Source organism: Chenopodium quinoa, unplaced genomic scaffold (assembly GCF_001683475.1).
Source record: "Chenopodium quinoa cultivar QQ74 unplaced genomic scaffold, ASM168347v1, whole genome shotgun sequence".
Classification (NCBI taxonomy): domain Eukaryota; kingdom Viridiplantae; phylum Streptophyta; class Magnoliopsida; order Caryophyllales; family Amaranthaceae; genus Chenopodium; species Chenopodium quinoa.
The window spans coordinates 962,264-982,063 of record NW_018744290.1 but is presented as its reverse complement, the minus strand read 5'-3'; the positions used below and the strand labels follow the sequence as shown (position 1 = coordinate 982,063).

The window sequence follows — 19,800 nt, the reverse complement described above, 5'->3', positions numbered from 1 at the left end:
CCGATTTGATAATCTGATTAAAGTAATTAAGAGAAATCCAAACATATACTCAATCTAACATGAAATCAAAGAAATAGAATTTTATTTGAATTGACCCATTTATTTTGTATCATTTAATCTATTATTATTGTATTTATCATGTACAAATACTTCCATCACTCGCTTAAAGGACGACCGTAAACTTACAAAATAATAATTTAAACTTTATATCGTCACACAAAACTAAACTCAAGTGCTACCAAAATACTTTGTAATAAAAATACTTAGAGTATATATGAAAGTATCGGACCTTGTCATCAACTATTGATCAGTTATATATGAAATGACATGCATTAAAACCTGCAGAGAACATTATTTCACAAATTAAAACTCAAAACACAAAATTTATAATTTCATGTATAACATAATTTTAATTTAAGAATGAATTTGAGATATTTACTTGGATCGACAGTAATTAGCATAGCGGTGCCACCAAAATCACAAGTGCCACCAGCAATCTTAACCCTTTGCCAATAACTATTAAAAGCATATGAAGCATGGGCCACCAAATTGTTGGGCACAAAGCAAGGCCCATTGGGCTGAACTGACCCACAGTCAGCCCCATTTCCACAAGCATAGTCCATGGCCCTTTGGAGCATGGTCTCAGGCACTGTGGGCCTAGCAACACACCAAACCGCGTATTCATGGCCCGGTTGGCCCCAACCATGTCTTGGAGGTCCAGCAGGCTGTAATGAGAGCTGAGAAGGCCCAGGGTGAAGCACGACCGGACCGCCGGGAGTTGGGCTGGCATCGCTAACAGGCGGTCCTGACATCGGAGGAGCTGCATATGGGCTTGGACTAGGGGAGTTGTCTGGTGGGTTGGATATTAAATTTGAGGGAGTTGGAGCTAAGGGTGAAGGTGCTAACCATGAATCATTATCATATGCATCAAGTGTTGGGAGGTCAAATGTATCAGACTCTGGATTTTGAAAGTATGAAAATTTCAATCCTGCCATTAACTTAAATCTCTCCAGGGATCTTCCGGCATCTACAATCAATTCATCAAAATTCACAAAAAGTTAGTTACAATTTACAAAAGTCATGCCACCTCTTAGATAGTTCAGGTTAACCACGTCATCTGCTGTTTCAAGATATAATAATATATTGACATTCTTACCAACGTAATAATTGTATCATTTTACGTAGGAAAGGCATGATACACTTATGCAAGGTACTCGTAGCAATTAATCAAAAACGAAAAATTCAATGTATGCAATAAGAATCATACCGCAAATGTTGAAGAGAGAAAATACGAATATGGACACAAGTACGATGATAAAATCGAGACGAGTTGGACGTGCTCTGAAAAAGACCGCCATTGTTTTTAAAATCTACTTAAGGAGAGTAAGGCAAATAGGCAATGGATTAGAAGACCAAGGCACTCCTTATAGAGAAAATTAAATTACTGTAATGGAGAATATAATATGTGCAAATCCTCTAGCATGGTGATTGGAATATGTGCTTGCTTGAAATGGGAGAACTTACATCTAAATTATACTAGTATTCAAATTGCCATTTTTCATTGATTCATGTATTGCTTGCATTTCACTCAATATAGGGGCATTTTTACCTTTTTCTTTTGCCTTTTCTTGTACATTAAACACATAAATAATCTCCTCTAAAGTAGTATGGTACAATATAGAACAAGGCCATGTTCGGTAGATGGCTTTTCGGTGGCTTTTTAGTTAGCTTTTGGCTTTTGGCTTTTTTATGTGGTCAAATAGCCAAAAAAAAGTGTTTGGTAATTGGCTTTTTATTCAGCGAAAAAGCTGATTTTGCCAAATTGAAAAAGCTGCTATGAGTATCTTTTTTTGTTGGCCCACAATTTATCTAATAAACAGCCAACAGCTAAATTTACCAAACACTTTTAAAAACAGTCAACTTAAATAGCCAATTTCAAAAGCCATTATAAACAACCAAACATTCCAGCTGGTCAAACAAGCCAAGTGAATCAGCCAACCGCCAATCGCCAATCGCCAACTGCCAACCGCCAACAACCATTTGCCAAACAAGGCCTAAATCTCTTTAAAAAAAAAAAAAAAGAGAATAAATCTCATTTGGAATATTTTGGTATTGTTTGTGAGTTATGCCTTCAGTTGGCGTGACTCTTCATGAGTGTGCAGTGTGCTATGCAATTTACTTCGTATAACTGTATATATTGAATGGATTTGATTTTTTTTTTTTAAAAAATACTTGTACTTCATTACAAATCATTTATTCCGAATATCATTATAATAACTTTAATTATCATTTAAAAAATCAAAAAAAAAAATTGATTTCTGTACTAGATTTCGTAATGACTTTAATAAATTCATATAATTAATTCTTTTCATATATTTACTCAACAAAATACTGTATGATCAATGAGAATGTGTGAATGGTGTAAAATTTCAAATGATGTAATTATATAATGTCTAAAGAAGTATATTGTAATGAACAACAATTTGAATTTATCGTATTGCAAATGAAATTCATAATATTATGAAAGCAACTTTACTTCCAAATTAAATTCCCTTTACACACTATAAAACGATCCAATCTAGTCTAAACTCGAGCAAAACCGATCCGATTTGATGCGGGCCAATGCACAACCCTACTTGGGAGTTGGGACTATTGGAAAATGAGGGTCTGAGATGCAAGTACAAATGTACTAGAATTTAGATTATGAACTCACTGCCTTTTTAAAAATTTTAACTGCTCAAATTTGGCGTGATTCTAACGGTAACCTTTTCTCACAAGTCCCCTGTTTCATCCCTCAACAACCAACTTCTCACTTCATCTTCAACCCCAATCAATTCAACGGCTATCAAAAATCAAAAAGCAGAAAAAGAGACACCCTCAAAAAATTTAAAATTAAACCCCCAAAAAAGCAAAAAGAATTCATGGAAAAAGAAATAAAAGAACCCGAATTCAAAGAAAAAGAAGCAATAGTAATTCAATACTTAGATACTTCAATGTCTAACAATCTTCTTAGCAAATACCCTGATTATTCCGGTTTTGGTTTCGACTACTCGCAAAGCTCGATTTGGTCCCCATTAGTCCCTCGTTTTACTTCTATTTCGTGTTTGAACCCCAAGTCTCCTGATTTGAATAGAAGGCTTTCTTTTGAGAAAATTTCATTGTCAAGTAGTATTAAGAAGAAGGTTTGTACTTTTGGGTTGAATTTAAATGCTAAAATTCAGAAGAATAAGAAGAAGAAGAAGATGTTGAAGTGTAACAATGATTCTTCTGAGTTTCAGTCTCCTCCTTCCAAAAAGGTAAGACCTTTAATTTCGCGCTTAAGTTTTTTCGGGTGGTATTGGAAGTCGCAAAGGTAGTGATGTAGACGGGATTTGACCTTTAATGGTCTAAGACTCTAAGTTAGTCGAGTAAAAAAACACGGGAGGAGAGTGTTAATTACTGAATTAGAGTTAACTTGTTATGTTTGGATGCAGGGTTGGAAGAAGGTGTTGAAGATGACCTCTAAACAGTTCAAGAGAAAGAAGGATAATCATCATCGTCATCCCATTTCTCGGGTCACCCTTTCTGATTTTTTGCAGTCTCAGAATTTCTAGGTTTTTTTGTTTTAGCGCCTCAGCGGTATGAATTACTATTCGGTCATACTTGTTAGTATCATTATTTTGTATCAAGTTCAAATTCTTTATGCAAAAAAAAAAAAAAAAAAAAAAAAAAGAACATATTGGGAGATGCTTGGGAGTTCCGTAGTAGGATTATTGTCTCCCGGTTGACAGGTTTGTCAGTTCGAGTCCTGAATGATCTACGCATCTCCCTTCATTTCAATTATAATGTAATACGGAGTATTGGTATCAATCCAATTAATGCTACGCTCATTTAGTCATTTCTCCTAATGCAATATGGGTATTGATCCAACTTATTGCAAATATAGGGTGTCACCATGGCACTAATTTTTGTGTATAAGCCAAAATCAAGCTATTTCAGTATGAACTTTGAAGGTGGTTGTAGGCTTGTAGCATCTTACAAAGTCATAATCAAAACCACCTCCTGATAGCGTGATAGTTCTAAGTTCTAACATTGGGGTGGTATTGAGTACACCCCCTCCTCCTTGAAACAGAAAAGGATAAAATGCTAAACACGCTGCTGGCCCGCTGTACCTCTCAGTTGACTCGTAACAATCCAATGATGGTGAACATGGTTCTTATACAATAGGTGGCAGATGAGTCGTGAACTTGTGATAGACTGCTTAGGGATTAGGATGAACATGGTTCTTATACAATAGCACAACTCCATCCTCCCGAGAACTCTATAATCAGTTCCCTCAGCCAAAGTTTTCTCAAAGAAGATCCCATAAGATGAGTTGACTTAGACCTAACTCCTAATAACTCCTGCTTTATCAGCCCAGTTGTAGAGCTATATGACTATATCCATTTACAGACTTGCCATATAACAATCTCCCGACTGCCTGCCTAACATAGACACCAGGAAACATTAAGGACCTCTAATAGTTCTACACTGCAACGTTCCAAACTCCCAATGTCCTGTAATGATAAATATCAGTAAATGTTGTTAAGAATGACAAAAACAGAAGATTTCATTTAGTATAAGTTTTCATCCATTTCATAATCCAATGTTTCTTTCACCTTTTTTTTTTTTTTTTTAATTTTTTTTTGGATGATAGATGTGAACTACGTGGCAACAGGGTTTGATTCATCCTTTAATATAGTTATATTATGAAATAAGCGATAACCATACATCCTTGTGAGTGTGAGGAGGGACATAGAGTTTTATTCATCCACCAAGAAAAAATAGTTTCACACTTCAAATTGCCAAAATAAATATAAGGGCAAATGGAACAGAAGAGAGGTATTTGTATTCATGTTGTGACAAACCTCAAAAGTAAGGCTGTAAAGCCATTCTGTTTCAGACTTCAAATAAAACCTTGAGGCAACTCCAGAACCCCTCAGCCTCAGCTACGACATCTAGCTTCCACCTCATTGCGCAAGCTTACAGCCAAATCTTCATTTCCATTTTGGCAAAGCCCATTGCACAACTCAGAGAGAATTTCAGGACCAGGAACCATACTTCTCCCTAGCATTTCCCTCAGAACCTGAACTGCTCCATCAAAATCACGATTCTGACAGAAAGAAGAGATCAAAATCTCATATGTATTACTCGTTGGATAACAACCATTTCTTATCATACTCTTGTACAATTGAAATGCACGTTCAGAATTCTTTCTCGTGCACTGCCCTAAAATAAGAGCAGAATAGGTTGAGGAATTTGGGGCTAAATTCTGCTTGTCAAGTTCGTTAACCATAATGGCTGCTTTCTTAGTCTTGCCCTCCTTGCAGAATCCCAATACCAAAGCATTATACGTCACCATATCAACCTTCACCCCATCTTTCAGCATCTCTTCATAAAGTTCATATCCCATCTCACTATTACCCCACTGGCTATATCCATTTATTAAAGTATTGTAAGTTACAGTATTTGGAGGCACACGTGCCGCTTTCATCTCACTAAAAACCTTGTTCGCGTCATGCAATTTCCCTTGCTTACAAAATCCATTGATGAGGGTGTTATAAGTGACACTATCCGGCTTTAATCCGTTCTTTTCCATCAAGGCTTTTAGCTTCACGGCAGAGGTGAAGAGGCCCTTATTGCAATACCCAGAAATAAGTATATTATGTGATGCTACAGTAGGAAAGTTACCCATACTTGCCATATCCTGAAACACCTCCAAGGCCTTTTCCAAACTACCAAGCTTACAATGAGCATAAATAACCATGTTCATAGTATAAACATTTGGCATAATTCCATTTTTCCGAATCTCCTTATAAAAAGCCAATGCAATTTTTTCCTGATTCAAACTATGCAACGAACTCATGTAAGCATTACAAGACTCTATTGTAGGAAGAAACCCATAATCCTTCATGTGGCAAAAGGTCGCGGTAGCATTCCTAAACTTCTTCATATGGGCATGAGTCTTAAAAAGCGAGTCAAACACAAGAGGAGACGAATCACACAATCGATACGAGTACAATATAGCCTCAAACAACTTATGTGGCAAATCAATAGACAGCGAACTCAGTATATCCTTCATAATCGATTGAGAAGATTTAAATTTCCGGTGTTTGGTCAAAACATGGAGAATCATGGAATGAGTTTCAAGGTTGTGAAACTTAGGGTTTTTGAGCTGAACCCATTTATAAAACTCATAAGAAAGAACATAATCCTTCTTAATCTTCAATAATACATGCTTAAATCTAAATGGGGTAAAACCACTTGATAATTTCTCCAATTTTTCCCAATCAGAGTGTATAAGATGGCTATGTGCTACATTCACAAAATCAAGGTCTTGACCTTTTGGTTCAGGAATTGTTCCATGTGGAATTGGAATTACATTCCATTTATTTCTTGCTAAATTACCCAGAATTGAGGAATTGCTCAAACCAGAAACTTTCATTGCAAAGTTTGAGAATCAAGCAAATTTAATAAAAGGGTGTTCTTAATTTAAACTGTTTTAAGGTTTAACCTTGTGTTTGAATGATAATATACAGAGAAATACTTGAAAGCAGGTGAAATGAGCAAAACCTAAAATCAACAAGAAACGAAATTGGAAAGAAAGTTTTGCCCTTTTATTGATTTGAAACTGACCTGATCATGGAAACTCAGAGCTTGTTTGCATTCTTGTTTAATAGCTCCTGCAAGTCAGAAATGATGAGGTGCGGCCGAGCGGGGGGAAGGAAAGGTTAACGTTTTCCCTCAATAATGCTCTAATTTGTAGAATTGTAGCAATTCCAAAAATACAGCTCCTCTTATATAATTTCCCAAATTACCGTCCACATCATCATCTAAATCATAAAATCGCTTTTTTTATTTTTTTACAGTTCAGTACAAAACCGCCACTTGAATCAACGGTTTCCAATCAAGAGAAAACCGCTAATTGAGGTGGCGGTTTTCCATTTTATTTAAATAAAAAAAAAAAAAAAACTAATTGAGTAAGGGTGAATACCGTGAATTGAGAAGATCAAGGCAAGGTTGATAATACTCAAAGTCCAAATCAATTTAACAAAAATCAGATCTTAATTTAGTTACATCTGAATTACATACTTTCCCAAAAAAAAAAAAAAAAAATGTGAATTACATAATTTCATAGTTGACACGAAGTTAAATTAACCCAGTGGCGAAAAAATTGTGACGAAAAGGTAGCAGAGATGGTGGTGATGGTGGCCGTCGTGGTGGTGGTGATGGCAGAAGCTCGATGACGACGTGATTTATAATCCCAAACAATATGAATCAAAAAAATCAGACTCCCAAACTTAATTCAACCATCCCCAAATTGAATAAGAAATCCACCCACCATAACTTTTACTCTAAAGCTTGATGGGAAATGAATAATGAATTTAGAAGAATGAATGAGAGGAATTTGATTCTAAAGCTTGAGTGTGAATTAACAATGGAGAAAGGGGGCTTTGGTTTGAACGACAATACCAAGGAAAAGAAGAGAGAGAAAGCTAAGCAAGTCAGCTTTTTTTTTTTTTTTTTTTTTTTTATATGTTTTATTTCCTGGTAAACCGCTACTTCAAAAAAATGACTGCTAGATTGAGAGTGTGGGCCTCAAGGCACCTTTCTTATGCTGGTTTTGCCAAAAAAATAAAAAATAAAATAAATAATGACGTGGACGATAAATTGAGAATTTATAAAAAAAAGTAACCGTAATTACGGAATTGCAGCTCTTTCCAATATTATGTAGGGAGCATTTGTTTTTACGGTAGGCTTAAACCCTTTTGTTGGAGGTTGTAAATGAGTCGTTCAAACATGTTAGATAGAGTCATATTAAAGGGTCGTATAATTTGGAGTCAAAATAGCAAGTGTTAGTGAAACTCGGTTGAAATTGGGTAATATAGATTCAATAATCAAGTGTCAACCAATTTTGACATGTTTACTTTTAGTCGTTTACTTGATCACATTATTTCAAAGTTTTCAACTAGTTAAAGCAAAATTAAAATCTCTAATCTCAACAAAATCAAACTCGGGTTGGTATAGGACAGGTCAATTTTGATAAGGTTAAGTTCAACAAGTGATGTTACGAAGTATTTCCAATTTTAAGCTAGTTAAAAGCGAGCTTTGGAGCCTTGGAGGCTTGGAGCTTGTCAGTTCCTAGCTCAACAAACTCAAGCTTCGGGTCATGTTTTTGTAATCGAGTTAAGCACTTAAGCTGCCCGAGTTCGAGTTTGGCTTGGCTCCCATCACTTCCTTCATTATTCTTCAAAAAAATTTAGGGTCCCAAATTAACCAGAATTGGAATTTGGAAGGATATATTTTATACTTAGTGCCAGACTGCCAGCTACTCACTCAATCCACAATCCTACACCACTCTACTGGCTAAGGCTCACAAGCTAAGAAGACACCATAACAATCAATGGAGTAAGCAAATTTCTAACCCAGAAAAATTTCAACCCAGAAACAAAAACCAGACCTCAAAACTTCGTCTCCCATGTCAACTTCATCCCTACCACTTCCCTTACCACTCCCACCCAATAATCTCTCACCTCACAGGCAACTCTCCAATTCACAATTCTCTCTCTTAGACCCACTTCTCCCTTCCCTTGATGAACCCCAAAAAGCCCTTAAAACCCCAACAATTCGTACCCGTTTAAGCCAACTTTGTAGAGATGGTCAACCCCATATTGCCCGCCAAGTGTTCGACGCATTGCCTAAACCAACTACTGTTGTTTGGAACACTATAATTATTGGGTTTATTTGTAACAATCTTCCCTTTGATGCTCTTTTGTTTTACTCTCGAATGCGGTCTAATTCTTCTACTAAATGTGATTCTTATACATATTCTTCTGTTCTGAAGGCTTGTGCTGATACCCGGAATTTGAGGGTTGGTAAGGCTGTTCATTGTCATGTAATAAGGTCTCATATTCATGCTAGTAGAATTGTGTATAATTCTTTGTTGAATATGTACTCTACTTGTCTTGCTAGTACTGTTGTTTCGCAATATAGAGAGGTTGATCCTGTTCGTAGAGTGTTTAAAACTATGAAGAAGAAAAATGTTGTTGCTTGGAATACATTGATTTCTTGGTTTGTGAAAACTGAGAGGTTTGATGAGGCTGTTAGGTATTTTAGGTTGATGCTGATCATGGGTATTAAACCTACCCCTGTTAGCTTTGTTAATGTGTTCCCGGCTGTTTCGGGTGTTTGTGATTACAGGCTTGCCAATGTTTTATATGGGATGCTTGTCAAGTTTGGTGGTGAATATGTTGATGACTTGTATGCTGTCAGCTCAGCAATTGTTATGTTCTCAGATATTGGTTGTCTTGATATAGCAAGGAAGATGTTTGATGGGTGTTTGAACAAGAATGTTGAGGTTTGGAATAGCATGATTGGTGGGTATCTGCAGAACAACTGTTACATTGAGGCACTTGATCTTTTCGTCGAGGCTCTTAGTTCGGAGCATGTTTCACTTGATAATGTTAGTTATATTTCAGCTTTAAACACTGTCTCACAAATGCAGCAAATGAATATCGGTCAGCAGCTGCATGCTCTAGTTTTGAAGAATCCGACAACTTTGTCTGTCACTGTACTAAATGCGGTTATTGTTATGTACTCGAGGTGTAATTATATTCACGAAGCCTTTAAGGTTTTTGAAGGGATGGTTGAAAGAGATGCTGTTTCATGGAATACTATGATTACTGCTCTTGTGCAGAATGGACTGGATGATGAAGGACTGATGCTTGTTTATGAGATGCAGAATCAGGGGTTTGTCGTTGATGCAGTAACAGTTATAGCTATACTCTCAGCTGCGTCAAATCTCAGAAGTGAGTTCATCGGGAAGCAAACTCATGCTTATCTAATAAGGAAAGGGATAGAGTTTCAGGGCATGGACAGCTATCTAATAGATATGTATGCTAAATCTGGTTTGATAGAGAAGGCACAACTGCTATTCGAAAAAAGTGATGAGCTAAGTAGAGACCAAGCAACATGGAATTCCATGGTATCTAGTAACACACAGAATGGGCTTATTGAAGAGGCTTTTGCTGTATTTCGCCAGATGCTTAAAAGAAATGTGCTTCCAAATGCTGTTACCATGGCATCAATTCTTCCAGCTTGCAGTCAAATTGGGAGTATTGCATTGGGTAAGCAGATCCATGCCTTTGCTACCCGCCACACCCTAGACCAAAATGTGTTTGTTGGCACTGCTTTAGTAGACATGTATTCGAAGCTTGGGGCAATTGCTTCTGCTGAAAACATGTTTGCTTTGATTCCCACTAAGAGTCCTGTTACGTACACTAACATGATATTGGGCTATGGACAGCATGGAATGGGAGCTAGAGCTCTTGCCTTATTCGATGAAATGCAGAGTTCAGGTGTAAAACCTGATGCAGTCACTTTCATTGCAGTATTATCTGCATGCAGCTATGCTGGGATGGTGGATGAAGGTCTTAGTATTCTGGAGTCAATGGAGATAAAATATGGACTTGAACCTTCAATTGAGCACTATGCTTGTGTGGTGGACATGTTAGGAAGAGATGGAAGATTGAGTGAGGCCTTTGAGTTGGCTGAACAATTGGGCGAGGTAGGTAGTGCAATCCAAGCTTGGGGATCACTTCTTGCAGCTTGCAAAACTCACAGACAATATGATTTGGCAAAGATTGTTGCCGATAAATTACTCAATTTGGAATCTAGAAATAGTAGGAGTGGGTACCATGTACTGTTATCAAACTTATACTCAGATGAAGGATATTGGGACCTTGCTGATAGAGTCAGAAAAGAGATGCAAGAGAGAGGTGAGAGGAAGGAAGTTGGCTGCAGCTGGATAGAGACTTTGGGTCGTGTAAACTATTTTGTGTCTAAGGATGTGAAGCACCTAGAATGTGAGTATGTGTATGAGATGTTGGCAAAGTTAGCTTCTAATATGGAGGATGCAGGATACACTCCCCTTTGTTATGGTGATACACAGATGGACTAGATATCCCATGGTGATAATCGAGGAGATGGAATTAAAGGAGTTATGCAGTTTAAGTAAGTTCAGTTAGTATCTAATCATGATCCCTTGCTCCAAGACAAGCTTCTGTCCAAGTAATTCTATGCCTTATGGAATTTGTATGTTCTGTAATATTCCTTCCTGCAAAGTTTTGATGCCCATGACATAATTTCAGGTGCTGGTTTAAAGTAAAAGTCTCATGCAAGTAATGATGTAGTAAGCTGCCCATCTTTTCCTGTCTTACTGGACTTGAAGCTGATTTCCTTTGTTGCGTTGAGGGGCGATCAGTGTTCATACAGCTTCTGTTACTAAGGATTTTGGGACATGGCAAGTCTTTTTCTGGCTCAGAAAAAGGGAAATTAAAAGGTACTGTATGTCATTGTGGTCTCACCAAATATGAAAGAGTAAAACGCTATACAATATGGTACCAAAAAAGGAGGGAGGCTGGGAAACCTTCAATATGTTCATTATTTTTTTATTTTTTTCTCAGCTCTTAAGCAAGGCATGTTCTGAAAACCGCTTTTCCAAATGTTGGGTGTCTATTCAGCTGACTTCCCAGACTCCATCCCCTATTTTTCTTGCAGCAAATCTATTTTAATTATTATTATTTTTTGGGGGGGTGGGTGCGGGTTGCTGGGTGCTGACTGATTATCCATATTAGTAATAAGTTGTTATGTTTTATTGATTGCCGAGTGACTACATTATTGTGACATTGGTACATAGGTGGAAGTTTGAATGCCTTCAAATGGCTTGAAAGTTGAAGAGCAATCCAGCAGACTGGAAATCCAAAATGGAGCTTCTTGAAGGTTTTGACTATTCTTTGCATCTTTAGGCTTTATCTCTGTACTGCAGTTCTGTTTGCTATCTCAGTGTTTTGTATAGGCCTCTATTCAGTTTTCATTCTGAAAGTCTATAGCTCACTCTTTTTTGTATGAATAGTTGAAGTTTGGTAAACAACTTTACGATTATTTCATCTCTGGCACCCTCCATATTCATATCAGATTCACTGTTTTTTTATTAAACTTTTGGGTTCTTTGAGCTTTACCATTTCTGCTTCTCTTATCTCCAGGCTTAATTAGGGGACTATTAACAAGCAGACGAATCGGCAACGTTATTTGTGGATGTTCTGTAGACCCATATATGATTTCTACTGTCAGGACTCAGAAGCTACATGCCTACATCTATTCTGAGGGACTTAAGGTTAAATTTTATAACTTCATGGTCCAGATGGTCCTGTTTGTGGCTGTTTGAATGTACTACTTGCCTTTGTACTTAATTCGATTTTAATTTGCATTTTATAGGCAGGCATGTGTCATGGCAGGCTTGTGTACCAGCCACCAGCACTGTGGATACCTTGCGTCATTGTAAAAGGTAATTAGAAAGATTTCTAGTTTCTTTGTGATCTCTTCAATTGTCTTTTGGCTTCTGATTTCGTTTTAAAATTGGTTGAACATTCTTCCTATAATTCCTATGGTTGTTGGCACTTGGAAACTAAATTGTGGAGTTTCTGTAAGATACTTGTGTTGTGGATCACTATAGTGATTTGATTGTATTCAGTGTCTGGACTTTTGGAGTTCTATTTTCTGACTTTTGCTGATTCTCTCCCTGCATTATTTCAAATTCGAATCTTTCTACAGAGTACTTAATTGACTTTGTTGTCTATATTCATAAGATTTCGTTTTTACGGGATTGACAAATGCATCCAATATCTCACACAAGTGCTTTAATTCTTCCTATTTCTGTGATTCTTACTTGGATATATATAGTTAAGTGCAGCATGGAACTTTTAGAGGGCGCCCCCATTGATCTTGTAGATAAATTTTTGTTTATCTATGCCCTTTTTTTCACTATTCATGGCAAAACCGCTACTTCAAGTAGCAACTTTGCACCAAACCGCTACTTCAATATTTACATTATTGCCACTAGATAAACTGAAGATCGCCTTGTACTTTCTCGAACTTTTAATTGTCCAAGGCTTAGGAATTGTATAATGAAAGCTTGCAGAATGAGAATATTATGGTTACGATCTTGGATTTTGTATTAGATATCTTCTGATTAATCTGCAATATGATTTTCTGATATTGACTTTTGAAGAAAGCTTATGTTATTTGCTGTCTGGCCAGGCGTCTGATTATACATTACTGTTATGCATTGTTGTTATCTGAACTGGTTTCTAGTGTAGAGCCAAGATGTCTTATGCCACTCATCTTCTGTGACATTCTGTGAATATTGTTCTTCCATATTTAGTAAAAGTAATCGTCTGGTTCAGCATTATAGTGATGTTTCAGGAAGTGAAAAAGTCATCTTACATCTTTCCTCTTTTATTCTCAGGAAGTCAACCTCCAAGTTCAGAATCTAAGTGGGAAATTGAAGATAAAAGTTTAGAGAACTGAATTCAGCTCTTTCTGCCCTTGCAAAATCTGAATTGTGATGTGATTTGTGCCATTGGTTTGGCTGGTGCACAGCCAACCTAACACAACTTGGTCAGATAAAAGCAAACCAAGAAGCAACTCTGAGAAAACAAGTGCTTCAGCAGTGTATGATTTTGGCTCATATTTTCTCGGTATCATTTTGTTCTCTTCTCATCTTCGTCTTTCCATGTTTCTTTTTGAAATGGCTGTTTAGACACGGAATGATGAAAGGAGTTCGAATAACATATTTCACATGTTAAAACACCAGCTAGAAAATATCTACTCTTTCAAAATACATTGGTTTAGTATGTAAAGATCCAGTAAATTGAATAAATTTACATAGTTAAAACCAAAACATTACAGTTGTGCTTTTGTCACAGGAATTTTTTATAGTGTAAACTTCTATCTGGTTCAGTTTTGGCTCTTCCGGAATTTCCTTTCTTCTGAGAGTCGTTCTGCTAGCCTGCACATGGTATACCAGCTATTAGTTGACAATTTTAGTCATAATTAATTCCCTAAATGTATGCTAAAGAATGCATGAGTTAAGGTGTAGTCTTTTTCTATAACACGTTCTGTGTATACATGTACCAATAATTTACTTCCTTGGTCCGAATATTATTAAAGAATGATGTCAATCCCGTATAATTAAGGATATGATGTACTAGTAAGTTAAATAAGGGGTACTTTCGGTTGTCTAGTTATGAGTTAATCCTACTTCAAGAAAGTTAACTTTATTCTATTATCCCAATTTTACTTAAAAGTTTGTGACTAGTATACTTGAACAATAAAAGGTGATTTATTTATCATTTTTTTGTCAGTGATCTAATCTAATACAGTATTAAGTATTAATACACAAGCAAGAACACCAAAATTTCGGAATATATCTAGGGTTAAACCTTGTGAGGACTTCTGCGTTGGTGCCCATGTCTTGAATAGCTTTGAGAAATCCAGTTTCAGGATCAACTCGTGAAGCTGGTTTGTTGAGCAACTCTTGACCAATTTTCACCAGATTTTGCATGTTCTCTTTTGTTGATATATCTAGTGATGTTGCTACTCCTGTTAAGCTATTATCCTGTTTCCATAAAAAGGAATGTTAATAACAATTCGTATAAAGTATGCTTGTGTTTTTGTTATGCATGTTATATCAAAAATCACACATTAAATTCAAGTTACGTGTATGACATAAATTTTGATTGTCACAAAACTCGTAGTGCACTTGGGTACATAACGCTCCATCCATCAAGCACGTGATTGGCTTGTACACGAGTGCATCTCCCCCGATCACTGTTAGACCTTGGTGCACAGTGCTACTACTGAATACTGATACAATGTAATGCATACATAAACGATTAACACATCGATCTACTTACTTGAATACGAAGGTAGTTATCTTGGGTTTGAGTAGCCTGAAAAAGAACACTATTGTGAAGATCAACCATATCACCTCCAGATTCAAAGAGACAGTCTATAATAGAAGTTGATCCACCATTCATAATCCAAGAAAGAGGCCCCCATTTTGCTGTCATTTTAGCATTATATTTTTCCTCATTCTTTGCTGATCCACTCCCTATTGAAATCACTAGCAACCTTCCATCATGCATGCGGTGAGCATTTGGGTTTTCCTTTATCATTTGTTTGCTCACTTCAATCATAGCTATCAAAGTCTGGACAAGGAAGACGAAAATATTTGTCAACTGTCAAAATTTTATACTAATAGACTTACTATTAGGATTACAGTGATTTCAATTAAGAAAACACTTAAGAATGTGTGGGATCAAATCCTAAAGTGTAAAATTACAAGACAATTGTAAAATATCAAATACAATTCAATGTATTACAATCGAGTATAAGAAATATCTAAGAAATTACAAAAATTCACAAAGATAACACTAGTGTAAAGATTGCCTTTTCTCCAAGCCGACAACAACCAACATGAACATGTGAATAAGGATGTCCCGTAAGACTTAAACCTTGATACACTGTCAAAGGCGTGTATACACTTTCCTAAAGAGGTTTATTTCCCCCACACGGTGCTTGGGTTAAACCAGAAATCCTCTTTGAGATACAATTGACAGCAAATTTCGTTCTTAGCACTAGAATTGAAAATACAATGAACAATTCACAAAGTAGGCTAAATTTCAAGAGTTTTTAACGAGAAGTTTGCAAGATTTCTAAATGAAAAATGAGGAGAATAAATTTCTAGGAGATGAAGAACCAGAGAGAAAAACTGAAAGAAAACTATATCTCTCAATCCTCTCTCTTTTATTCATTGTTTCTTTTACAATAAAAGAACGAAAAACTGCAACTGCCAGAGGGTCGCGGGCGCGGCATCCAGGGACGCGGGTGCTTGGGCCGCGGGCGCGGACAGGGTGAACATGGTTCACACCCAACTTTCTGGAGATGCCGGGCCGCGCCCTAGGAGAGGGCTCTCCCCATACTCGCGAGCGCGGCTTCCCTATGCTGCGGGCGCTGCATCCCGGCTCCCCACATACACTCTATATATTCCAACACTTACACTAATATACCATGAGAGAAATATGACTTATTATATCGGGGATAACTTTTAATGTCCCACAATAAGTTATTGTAAGTCTGTCTCACTTAATGCTTATTGTGCTTAATTATTCAATGTTAATATCTACTCTCTATATGTAATCACAACCTAAATCATTAGTGTAACATACAATAGGACAAGACTAATATGAAAAAGAGTTGTTTTTATACCGGATTATTGTCCACAATTCCACCATCAATAAGGTTAAATTCCCTAATACTTGGATCTCCAAATTGATATGAGGGAAGAAATGTTGGGGCAGCCGATCCGCCAATGCATATATCAGATAGCTTTGCATCAATAGAAGGTTGAGCTGGTATCTGAAGAATCAATACAATACTGTTATATTGTGCACTAGAGGGCATAATGCTGGAAGCATGAAGTGCATTATGCTCTCGAACAATACGTCGTAGCAAGAAATATTCTGATAGACGAAACAAAATAAATCATAAAACCAACCTTGAAAGAAGAAAAAATAACTGGTTGGAGCAACTTGATATCAAAAGCTGGAATAATGAGGTTTGTTAAAGTTTGATGGAGCTTCATCTCTTTTAAATCTTTTCTCAGCAAATTATGCAGATATTTGCCATCATATTTAGGCCCTGTCATTGATTTGAAAAGGCTAAATACTCCGCTGCAATGCATACAAGTAGTGTAAGCATACACGAGAGTAGTGTTTGAATAGTGTAAAATTTCAAACGTTCAATTTTGCTCCGTACCTTTCTTGCGGAAATATCTTAGGGGAGTGTTCTAGATAAAAAGGGATGATATCCTTGGCAGCATAAAGAGGGCGATTATTTTCATCTGGTGCTGTTAACATAGCACCTACTATACCACCAGTACTTGTTCCAGCAATCACATCAAAATAATCTGCTAATCTTGCATCCTCACCATCCAATTTCTACAATAATTATAATCCTACGGTGTATATTAGTATGTACACTAATCTATACTTATACATGATTAGTTATGAGTTGCTTATGACATTTTTTCTAAAATTGCACTTCTTGTAACATATTATCGAAATTGGTTATTGCTAATTAGAACTCCTTTTTTTTTTTTTTTTCGTTCTTATAATTATGACACCGATTTTTATTAATTGATCTCAATTTTTTTGTTGATTCAATAATGTTTTTATCATCGCGATAACCAAAAATCCCTCCTACTAAATATGTACTTACATAAAATTAGAGGTACAAAATAAACATACCTGAAGTTGTTGCTCGAGGAAACTAGCAATAATAGCAGGTATAAGACCGCGAACTCCACCACCATCCATGCTAAGGATGGTGATAAGCTTCTTGTTTTTGTTGTTGAATTTGATCACGGAAGGAGGATCTTGTGCTTGAGGCATTGCTGCCATTTTCGACTAATTGTTTCTTCAACACAATAAAATTAAAGATCAAATTAAGGTTGCAGAAGAAGTTTCAAGAAAATAAATTGTGCCTTAATTATGGAAAAACTATTAACAAGTTACATGCATTTATATTTGATATTCCAAATGGCTTGGATATAATTTGACTATAATAAACTTAATCTACTAGCTGTTCCTAATTAGTTGTATGTACAATATTATAAAAACAACTTCATCTTATGCATGATTAGTCATGTTATATTACTGTATATAGTTTTGTTTGATTAAAGTATACTCCATAAAGGTATTGTTTATATTATCAAAATAAAAGGAATAATAATTGCTTAGAAAAGGTCTAATTTGGTGGTGGCTTTGTACACGTTTAATTATTAAGTGCTGTTCTATACTAAAGACCAGGTTTTATTAGACTTTAGAATGTTTAGTAGACCAGGTTTTATAAGATTAAGTGGTTTTTATTGATAATAAATTGATATGATAAACATATAAGTATTTTTGGAAAAGAAGTTGTAAGTCAATATGTACATAACTACATATGTGGATAAATATAAATTCATCTCTAAACATGTGATTTTCTTTATAATATATATATATCGATCACGTATATGACTTTAAGGTTAAGTAGTGAGGAAAAAACAATGGCCTCAATGGACAAGGGATGAATAAATGTTAAGTATTGAAAATAAATCATATGACCGTTAACATTGAACTTTCCTTCATATAATAAAAACATGAAATTTACCGTGCAAATTACAAACAACTTATAAACTCATCACCATCATCGATCTTCCATAATTACTACCAACCGAATATGTATGTCAATTAGAACTAACTCAACTTTATATCTTAAGTCAACCATTATATTCTCAACTATTGGTAGTCATCTCAAACTAATTAATTTTAGCTAATGATTAATCCAGGTTAACGAAGCATTTAGCGAAAAATTATATTCCAAACTCTTAATAACCAAGGGAGAAGGAGACACGATACGGAGTGAGAGGTTGAGCATGTCACAAGGTACAATTTTTACCGACCGTAAAAGTACAACACCTAGCATCAAACTATAAAGACATAATGTCCATAATACAAGCACTCATATTTAACTTTTTCAATGAATGAAGCTACAGAGTACACAAACTACGAGGTGCAAATTAAAATACATGCATTGATGGATCCAAAAATTTAATTATTGGGTACAAAACTAAATTTAATAAAAAAATAAAAAATAATATATTAATATGTAGTGTATTACGGACCGAGTATCATTTTTTGTCAACTAAAATTTGAAATATTAGTTCATTATATCTTTGTATTAGTCTTTGCGTGTACGATATATTATACAAATCCTCTAACGAGGTTTATAAGTGAGTAACTACATATATTTGTGTGAAAAAAAAAAGTTTAACATGTTAGTGAAACCGGTGTCTTTGATTGAAAAGTAACTAATTTAACGTAGGAGAACATATGGATTATATGATTAATATCTAAGAGACCAAGTTTTAAATAATCGGTCTCTTTGATTTTAGCAAGGAAATAATAGGCGAATTGGTCTGGTGGCTTGGTTTTGTTAACATAGCAGTAACTAAGATACTTGTTGGAGTCTACAGGTGGTCTTTTTGGTACATTTTCAGAGGTTACTTATTCAGGGTTACTTATTTAGGATTACTCAATCAATCAAGAGTTACTTGTTGAAGGGTTACTTATTTAGGGTTTACTCAGTTGGTCAAGTATTACTCAGTTGGTTAGCGCATTTTCGGTGTGATAGTAACCCTTGACAGACCGAGTAACTCTTGATTGACCGAGTAACCCCTAACCGACCAAGTAACCCCGACCACATATAAAAATTTGTGTAAAAAATATTAAAATATGATATAAGGAGATCAATAGAGGGAAGAAAAATATTATGAAAGTTTTTAATTTTCAAAAATATAATAGAGCAAGTAATAAAAACGGCAAAAGAAAAGTGGATCAATTAATAATTAGTTATTAATTAATTAATAAAATATGGAAAGTGTAGTATGAATAGGAATCTTGGATTTTTGTAAAAAAAAAAAAACAAACAAAAAAACCATCATATAAAAACACCAAACGGCCAACCTCTTTCTAATAATAAAACAAAAATAAAAACACTCAACGCGTTAGAAGTCCGTAATTCCGTAATAAATAAATTTTAAAAATCAATAAATAATAAACGAGAAAATCTAAGTTTATGTCCGCAATATTAAAGAGATTTTTTTTTTATAAGATAAACATAATAAACTTTAATTTCCTTTTTAAAATACCCTCCGTATTTGTATAATATACGAGTAGATTCCTATTCCGTATATTGATTAGTTTCAATTTTATACGATTAGTAACTTTTTGTTGGTTGATTTTACAGATTTTTTATTTTTGTATAATTATGATTTCATTCGGTTAAGTAGGGTTTAGATTAACGATATTAGAGCAATTATTGATCTTCACTCGAGGA

At 35.5% G+C, this 19,800-nt stretch overlaps 5 protein-coding genes across 6 annotated transcripts; 2 read left to right on the top strand and 3 right to left on the bottom strand.

The window, feature by feature from the left end:
* Nucleotides 1-55: 55 nt before the first annotated feature.
* LOC110695357 (glucan endo-1,3-beta-glucosidase 12-like) lies at nucleotides 56-1,477 on the bottom strand. The gene is made up of 3 exons (XM_021872602.1): nucleotides 1,268-1,477; nucleotides 440-1,027; nucleotides 56-339 (listed from the first exon to the last, which is right to left on the bottom strand). The coding sequence occupies exons 1-3, from the start codon at nucleotides 1,356-1,358 to the stop codon at nucleotides 308-310; spliced, it is 711 nt and encodes a 236-aa protein (XP_021728294.1). The 5' UTR covers nucleotides 1,359-1,477; the 3' UTR covers nucleotides 56-307.
* A 1,019-nt stretch (nucleotides 1,478-2,496) lies between these two features.
* LOC110695120 lies at nucleotides 2,497-3,877 on the top strand. Its single transcript, XM_021872338.1, has 2 exons — nucleotides 2,497-3,296; nucleotides 3,474-3,877. The coding sequence occupies exons 1-2, from the start codon at nucleotides 2,922-2,924 to the stop codon at nucleotides 3,591-3,593; spliced, it is 495 nt and encodes a 164-aa protein (XP_021728030.1). The 5' UTR covers nucleotides 2,497-2,921; the 3' UTR covers nucleotides 3,594-3,877.
* A 94-nt stretch (nucleotides 3,878-3,971) lies between these two features.
* On the bottom strand, nucleotides 3,972-7,751 carry LOC110695118 (pentatricopeptide repeat-containing protein At4g26680, mitochondrial-like). Its single transcript, XM_021872336.1, has one exon. It carries the CDS (start codon nucleotides 6,461-6,463, stop codon nucleotides 4,964-4,966), a length of 1,500 nt encoding a protein of 499 aa, XP_021728028.1. The 5' UTR covers nucleotides 6,464-7,751; the 3' UTR covers nucleotides 3,972-4,963.
* A 378-nt stretch (nucleotides 7,752-8,129) lies between these two features.
* Nucleotides 8,130-13,759, top strand: LOC110695116 (pentatricopeptide repeat-containing protein At3g22150, chloroplastic-like). 2 transcript variants are annotated; one of them, XM_021872334.1, is made up of 6 exons: nucleotides 8,130-11,031; nucleotides 11,169-11,359; nucleotides 11,717-11,799; nucleotides 12,063-12,193; nucleotides 12,295-12,364; nucleotides 13,325-13,759. In XM_021872334.1, the coding sequence occupies exon 1, from the start codon at nucleotides 8,498-8,500 to the stop codon at nucleotides 10,976-10,978; it is 2,481 nt and encodes an 826-aa protein (XP_021728026.1). In that variant the 5' UTR covers nucleotides 8,130-8,497; the 3' UTR covers nucleotides 10,979-11,031; nucleotides 11,169-11,359; nucleotides 11,717-11,799; nucleotides 12,063-12,193; nucleotides 12,295-12,364; nucleotides 13,325-13,759. The 2 variants fall into 2 exon arrangements, with proteins under 2 accessions (XP_021728026.1, XP_021728025.1); XM_021872333.1 differs by having other exon boundaries at nucleotides 8,130-11,088.
* Nucleotides 13,760-13,779: 20 nt separating this feature from the next.
* Nucleotides 13,780-17,478, bottom strand: LOC110695117 (patatin-like protein 1). The gene is made up of 7 exons (XM_021872335.1): nucleotides 17,169-17,478; nucleotides 16,678-16,859; nucleotides 16,418-16,592; nucleotides 16,129-16,278; nucleotides 14,775-15,068; nucleotides 14,301-14,476; nucleotides 13,780-13,867 (listed from the first exon to the last, which is right to left on the bottom strand). Exons 1-7 carry the CDS (start codon nucleotides 17,319-17,321, stop codon nucleotides 13,816-13,818), a joined length of 1,182 nt encoding a protein of 393 aa, XP_021728027.1. The 5' UTR covers nucleotides 17,322-17,478; the 3' UTR covers nucleotides 13,780-13,815.
* Nucleotides 17,479-19,800: the final 2,322 nt, after the last annotated feature.